At 40.1% G+C, this 7577-nt stretch overlaps 1 protein-coding gene across 6 annotated transcripts; it reads left to right on the top strand.

Moving 5' to 3' along the window:
* Positions 1-392: 392 nt before the first annotated feature.
* LOC311258888 (flavin-containing monooxygenase 5-like) lies at positions 393-7128 on the top strand. 6 transcript variants are annotated; one of them, XM_084355566.1, is made up of 12 exons: positions 397-465; positions 566-677; positions 1590-1638; positions 2666-2856; positions 3024-3212; positions 3617-3782; positions 4075-4217; positions 4379-4575; positions 5063-5198; positions 5391-5610; positions 6336-6408; positions 6575-7128. In XM_084355566.1, the coding sequence occupies exons 4-12, from the start codon at positions 2725-2727 to the stop codon at positions 6972-6974; spliced, it is 1656 nt and encodes a 551-aa protein (XP_084211692.1). In that variant the 5' UTR covers positions 397-465; positions 566-677; positions 1590-1638; positions 2666-2724; the 3' UTR covers positions 6975-7128. The 6 variants fall into 6 exon arrangements, with proteins under 6 accessions (XP_084211691.1, XP_084211692.1, XP_084211689.1 ...); XM_084355563.1 differs by having other exon boundaries at positions 1512-1638; XM_084355565.1 differs by lacking the exon at positions 566-677 and having other exon boundaries at positions 393-465; positions 1512-1638.
* The last annotated feature ends 449 nt before the right edge of the window (positions 7129-7577 follow it).

The following is a 7577-nucleotide window of genomic DNA, read 5'->3' as shown; positions in this document are numbered from 1 at the left end:
ATGCAAAAACAGGACCCAAATGCAGACACGGGAGCAGACAGATTCAACAAAAAAAGCAAGCTTTATTGAAAGCTGATCACCAATCAACCAAATAATAATAATAATAATAATAAACAAGTCTAACATGAGGAGCAAAAAAAACCCCCCACAGAATCATATCACGGTGAGACTTGGGAACAGGCTCAAGTGAACAAAAAAAAGGCGGAGAAACACTGGTGAGGGAAATGAACAGAAAAACACTAGAAACATGGAGAAGGGGCAGATAGGCTGGAAAGGCTGGAAAACGCTGGAAAGAGGGAAAGGCTAATGAGGGAGATGCAGTGCAGGTGTGGAGGGGAAGCAGACTGGGGAAGAACTCTGCTAACAGAGCTGGGCTAAATAATCAGATTGAACACAGGTGTGGAGGGAAAATCAGGCTGGTGGGGACAACAAGAAAACAGGAGGGAAGACAGAACGCTAGAAAAGGTCAAAAGACAAGACAAAACCAGAAAGCACATATAAAACACACACATCATGAACTAAAGTGACAGGACTGTGACAGATTCTGTGGTTGATATGTTCTCAGGTTTCACTCGATGATCTCTAGAAAAAAAAAAACCTCCATCCACAAAGTTTTTGATTCTGACCACAGCCGACAACGCACTAACAAGGACCAAAGCTGGTTCATCATGGAAGATGTAAGATGTATTAGTTCAAATCCAGCTTGTTTTAACACGTATTTTACCATTGAGACTTCAGAACCTCAAATTTCACTTAAGCATCGACTTTATACTTGTTAAAATTAAAGACTGTGTAATGTTTACACAGGTCTAAAGGAGGGCATGGTTTGAGTTATGATTAATGAAACATGTTAATAATAAACTGGAGAATAAGCATGAAACCTGTCAGGCCTGCATGTTTGATACATTATTATCTCAAAACAGGAGAAAATCGATTAATTAGACAATCTACACACAGGCTACATAGGCTAATACTTTGCAAAACTATTTTTCTACTATTTTTTTCTAAATATTTAGATGAACTGTTTAACTAGTCTTTATCAATACCATGTAGTTCTTAAGACAAAATATAGCATTCAAATAAAATGGCCCATTTCAAATTTAAGTTAAATCTTGAGTCTATTTTTCCACTAAGCTCTTTGAGGTGGTGTATAGATGTACGTAGATACAGCGTATACATGAAGAGCTGTTTATTTCCACATGGAAAATATATTCTCTGTTTTATAAAAGTTGCAGCAGGTTGAAGTTGCACTTTGTCGTGTGTTTTTGCATTCTGTATATCATTTTGGTACTTATTAAACAGGAGGCAGACACCACATTGTTTACTCTAGTGACAATGTAACCCCTCTGCATCAGACCCCGTCTTTCACTTCACTTCTCTGTCCATACGAACAAGATGTAGATGACTATATTGCATTTTCTAGTAACGCTGGTACGCTTTGATGAATCCGATAATCATAGTTCACTTTCTAAAAAAGTTTGTGTTAATTTATCTCCTAATGTCCTCACTAGTTTTGAGGACTCACAGTGGATTAATCATCAATCGGGCTTGTCTGTCTGTTAAAACCTGACTGATAACCTGATTTAAAGAGTGCTGGAGTGCAGGAGCCCATTGTTCATCTCTGCCTGTGAAAAAGAGGTAAGGCTCATGCAATTTGATGTTCATTTTTGTATAGTTTGCACTTGAAGAGTGTGTTCATGTATGTGTTTCTCTGTTAGTGAGAGAGACTGTGGTGAGATGTGATGTACATTTACTTTAGTACAGTACTCAAGCACAAATTTGAGATGCTTGTACTTTTCTTTTTACACCACTTTCTACCTCTGCTCCGCTACAATTCAGAGGGAAATATTATTATGTTTACTCCACCACATTTATCTGACTAATTGTTACTTATACAGCTGAGTAAATCAAAATAGGTACAAACTAGGTACTAATCCAAATAGCATTGTACTGTATTTAATGAATTAAAGATGAACAACGCTGAGACAGGATCTGACTGAAACTTCATTTATATCCACATTTCATGTTTTAATACAGGAAACTTGATTTATGATGAAAGAAATATCACTGGTCATTACAAAAACTTTTGCTGATTATTATTCAGTAACTGTAACTTCCACTTTACTTCAAATCCAGAAGTTGCAAGAACAATAATTTCAAAGTACAAGTCCTGTACTTTTAATTTCACTCTCTGAATAACTCTTGCTAACCTGGATCTTAATAGCTCTGCCAGCATGAGAGCACATCCACTTCTTTATTGTTCCTATTTCACTAAAGACATTTTGACTCATCATTAGCAATAAAAGCTCAGGGGGGATTAATAGTTAATTAATGCAATGCACTTTGGTAATTGCTGGTATTCTTTACAGCTGTGTTAAACCTCTCCTGCAAAAAGGTCTATAAAACTTTATTTCGCTCCACATTAGCTTCTAAAAAAAGGGCGTGGATGGAGTTGTAGATGTTAAGTATTCATCTGTCTCAAATCCAAATTAATACAATTATCCTTGATTGACTCAAGCATAATTAAAAGCCAACATATATATGCAAATCAATGACTTATAAACAATGGGTGTGAAAGATAGTCACACAGTCAAGATTAAACTGTTTCACATCACATGACAAAACAACACACACATTTAATCTTTTACCTCTCTTCTTGCTCCAGTTCCAGCCTCTATATCAGACCAGAGTCCCCACTGCTGTTAGATTGACATCCTCTCCAGCATGGTTCAGAAGGTGGCAGTGATCGGTGCAGGGATTTCTGGACTGACCAGCATCAAGGCCTGTGTGGATGAAGGTCTGGAGCCCACCTGCTTTGAGAGCAGCGATGACATTGGAGGTCTATGGAGATTTAAGGTGAGGGACGATACTTTTTTACAAACACACCCAGGAGATGTGTAATACTATTCATATCGTCACACCAGTATTATCATTTATTTGTTATGACACTTGCAGACACAGTAGCAAAGTGAAGTAATAAAAAACTGCCTGTCACTGTCTGTTTTTATATTGTCCTTCTCTAGGAGAAGCCCGAGCCTGGACGTACCAACATTTATCAGTCAGTGGTCATCAACAGCTCCAAAGAGATGATGGCCTTCAGTGACTTCCCTCCACCAGCTGAGCTCCCCAACAACATGCACCACTCTGAGTTGCTGCTGTATATGCGCCTCTACGCTCAGGCCTTCAAACTGCTGCAGCACATACGCTTCAAGGTTAGTGGTCTTTGGGTTTATTTGAAGAGGTAACAAAAAGCTCAGTTAGCCTATCTATATGGAGTAAAGCCCAACAGGTCTCTACCTACATTGACCACAATTGTGATTCTGGTTACAGACATTAAATTTGAGTCCTGTACTTTTTTTATTTGAATGTGCCGATGTCAGTGGTACATTGGTACCCCACATACAGCTGGTGCCCTTTTTATTTTTGCTGCCCCTGCCCCTCAAACATCCTGAATCTGCTATTGTACATTAGTGTCTTACAAACCGTTTATTAAATGTTTGGATACTGTTTATACGTGCAGCAGGGGGACTAACAGTATTACCAATGAATGTAACAGATAAACATCAATAACAACGGAGGATATTCAACACTATTTGTATGTACGTGTGTCTGTCAGACTACCGTGGTCAGTGTGAGGCAGACCCTGGATTTTGCTTCGACAGGCCAGTGGGAGGTGGAGACGGAGAGCAGAGAGGGTCAGAGGGAGACTCATGTTTTTGATGCAGTGATAGTTTGTACCGGACACTTCACCCAGCCTCACCTGCCACTCAAAGACTTCCCAGGTACCAGAAACATTTTCGTTCTCATTCATTGGCTTCACAAAGAAATAAGGGTCAGGACTGTCCTGCAACAGATCTCAGTAGATCAATATACAGGTTGCTGTGTAGTCTAAGAACATAAGTAGACAGATATTACAAAGGGACAGCAACGTTTTTATTTAAATATAATATATACCACCAACGTATTGAAGAATAAGTTAAATATATGCTTACAAAGGTGACACAGAATGTCCAAGCTCCCTGACTGAATTCAGCACAATGACTGACTGATTATTCTTTGATTTCCCATCCTCAGGCATAGAGAGCTTTGAAGGCAGATATTTCCACAGCTGGCATTACCGCAACTCTGAGGGTCTGCAGGGGAAAAGAGTGGTGGTGGTTGGGATTGGGAACTCTGGAGGTGATATTGCTGTGGAGATCAGTAGAGTTGCTGAGAAGGTACACAACTAAACTACATTTCTGTACTTTTGTGTCTTTTCAAATAGAGAAGTTTTCCTTGATATTAAAAAAAAAAAAACTGCTGCCTTGGGCTGTATTCAGTGTGATCCTAAAGCAGAGCACGTGAATCTTGACCCTCTCTCCACTGAACTGACCTGCAGGTGTACCTCAGCACCAGGAGCGGAGCGTGGGTTGTCAGCCGTGTAGGACAGGCGGGTCTCCCAGCTGACCTTATTGGGACTTCTCGAATGGATCTGATGATAGGGAGGCTCGTCCCCTCTTGGACCAACATGATGTTGGAGAAGAACCTTAACACAGCATTCGACCACAAATTATATGGCCTGAAACCAAAACATGGGTAACAAGATTATTTAGAGAAGCATCTTTACTTTATTGTGTGTACAACGTTTCAGCTAAGTGATTATGACTTAAAAGTAAACATCTTATCTAGTAGTGCCTCAGATTGCAATGTTCATGACACCCCACAATATGAGTTAGGTGGACCGTGTAACATACTGAGGACTTTTGTAATGTGTGAAGCCTTATTGGAGGGGTTGAAGTTTCCAGTTTGTCCTGCAGGTGGCAGCAGAGGAAAGTGTTAAAATGTTTCATGTCTCTTCAAATGGCAACTAAAAAGTCTAAACACAACATGGCTTAAGCAGAAAATATTGCTTTATTTTAGGTCACAGACTTTTTTTGTCTTATGTATCTATTTTCCCCGAGTTTACCACTTAAGAGTTTCTTCACATATTAGGCATGTCTTCCTAGTTACTGTAAGTGTGCACTAAATGTGTTTCTGTGCCTCTGAGACACTGTTTATAACAGCTCTCTTGTCCTTTTGGCAGGTTTTTTGCACAGATCCCTCTTGTGAATGACGACCTGCCAGCTCGAATCATCTCAGGTCGTGTTCAGATGAAACCAAATGTGAAGGAGTTCTGTGGGTCCAGTGTGTTTTTTGTCGATGGGAGCGTTTTAGACAAGGTGTGTATTGGTGCTATTCTTAGAATGTGGATCAACATTTGCGTGTCATGTAATAAAATATGGCAACATCCATTTTAGGAATCTCCTTCCTTTTTGCTTTCTGCACACAGTATTTATCATAGATAAATAATCACAATGTAATTCAATGTTTGTAGTCATCTAATCTTTAAACTATATGCGTGTGTCATACAGGTGGATGTAGTGGTCTTTGCCACAGGGTACAACTACAGCTTCCCCTTCCTGCCCTCAGCTCTGCAGGCTAAATGTGGTTACAGACTGCGTCTCTACAAGCACGTGTTCCCTCCTGCACTGACCCAGCCTACGCTTGCGGTGGTGGGCTTCATCCACGGCTTTGGGGCCATCAACCCTCTGGCGGAGATGCAGGCCCGCTGGGCTACAAGAGTGTTTAAAGGTAAACTTGAATCTTAGTTTATAGTTTAATACCTAGGGCTCTCTCTGCTGATTTTGTTTGATGTCAGTGTACATTAAAAGATAAGATAAGATAAATGAATAAACCAAATGTAATGATTAAGCAAACTTGCACACCAATGATGTGACCAATAAATGCTGCAATAGAAACTAAGGTTGTGTCCTAGGGAAGATTAAAAACAATAACTCCAGTGAAATAGTACAACACCGAAACAATTTTATGCTCTCATATATGCTGACAGTTTGACACACACACACACACAGGATCTATTATTATCATTTTTGTTATTGACAGACACACTAAGGGCAAATAATGGGCTCCACCTCTGTGCTAAAAACCCCTTTAACCATGTTTTACAACTGTCATGTGATGTCGCAAAGCCACAGAATTAAAGGTGGGACTACTGGCGAGGCTGTTGGTGCAGACTTTGGCCTTTTTAACTTTCAAGACCATTTACATGCAAAACAACCTATGAAAAACACTGAAAGAAAGGAAAAAAACAAAAAAGCATAATAGGTCTTCTGTAAAATGTGAAATGTGTATTCATAATTCCACAATTGGTAAGAGTCTGAACTATCAAGCATATAAAACGATGTGAATTATGTTTTTTGAGCTGCTAAAGAGAAACAGAACATTAAGTTAAGATAACTGTTAGAAATATGTTTTTCTGTACATTTTAAGTTGACAGATTTATTTTTATCATGCAGGCATAACGACCCTCCCTTCAGAAGAGACCATGATGAAGGAACTTGAGAAAGACACAGTAATCATGCATCAGAGGTAGGAGCTCAATTGCAGAGCTGTTAAAGTGGAGTAAAGGATGCATGTCAAGCTTCCACTCGGGCTGCAACTAACCATTATTTTCAATCTGACAAGTATTTTCTCAATTAATCAACTAATACTTTTGTCTATTAAACACTTTGTGTTTGTTTGCTTCTCTCGTCAGGTTTGCCTGCACTGATCGTAACCCCATCCAGGTGGACTACATCCCTTACCTGGACTCTCTGGCAGAGCAGGTGGGCGTTCGACCAAACATACCGTGGCTCTTCCTGAAGGACCCCAGACTGGCACTGCAGGTTTTAACGGGTCCCTGTACTCCTTATCAGTACCGTCTGACTGGGCCTGGCCAGTGGGCCGGAGCCCGTGAGGCCATCCTCACTCAGTGGGAGCGAGTGCTTCAGCCTTTCAGGACCAGAGTGGTACCAGAACCAGAGAGCAGACCTTCGTCTAGACGGAGAGTCGCAGTAATTGTCTCAGGTGCAGCCCTGCTGTGCTGCTTCTGGTACAATAAACACCATCTCTCCTCTTTGTTATCCCTGCAGTCATTTCTCAGATCTCCTCAGTGAGCAGCTTGATTATATACATTAGTGATAACATGATGGTGGAAGAAGCAGTAAAGGAGCACACTTCAGCACATTCTATTTTCTATAAGTGATGTATGTTTTAGACTGTACCTATTTGTATGAGAACTAGATTTAAAATAAACATTTTGGCAAAGTCTATGCAGTGTTCTCAACATACTGAATGCCTTTGCTTCCCGCTGTCTCACATAGCTTCCTTGGCATTCACTGAGGTCCGTACATACCATTTTGTAATGTTCACTGTACATTTGACATAATTCTGCATGATAAAACTGTCCTACAGCTGTGCATGATGGCATGTGGGATAAAATACATTTGAGACTTTCCTGTTGCTGTTATCGTACCCGTCAAGCCACGCCTGATTTCTCTACAAAGACCTCCATGTGAGTGCAGAAGAGTTTAGACAAAATGGCTGGAATGCACAGAAACAAACTAGCAAACACTGTTGTGGTCTCCATTTTATGATAATGATACTTTCTATGTCATGCTTAAACAGGAGGTCTTCCACAAACTTGACCCGAATTTGTCAATGTCACCGTATGCTCTAACAAACTATAAATACACAGCCTGATACAAACCATGAAAAGG

This window comes from Pagrus pagrus (assembly GCF_965226575.1).
Source record: "Pagrus pagrus genome assembly, chromosome: 6".
Classification (NCBI taxonomy): Eukaryota; Metazoa; Chordata; class Actinopteri; order Spariformes; family Sparidae; genus Pagrus; species Pagrus pagrus.
Note: the sequence above shows the minus strand (reverse complement) of the source record. Positions and strands in the feature narration are given on the sequence as shown.

Excerpts from the sequence above, each read along its gene's own strand:
- LOC311258888 (XM_084355565.1), top strand. The coding sequence starts at position 2,725 with ATGGTTCAGAAGGTGGCAGTGATCGGTGCAGGGATTTCTGGACTGACC. Across the intron at positions 3,783-4,074 it reads GCCACTCAAAGACTTCCCAG|GCATAGAGAGCTTTGAAGGC; the intron begins GTACCAGAAACA and ends TCCCATCCTCAG. Across the intron at positions 5,199-5,390 it reads ATGGGAGCGTTTTAGACAAG|GTGGATGTAGTGGTCTTTGC; the intron begins GTGTGTATTGGT and ends TGTGTCATACAG.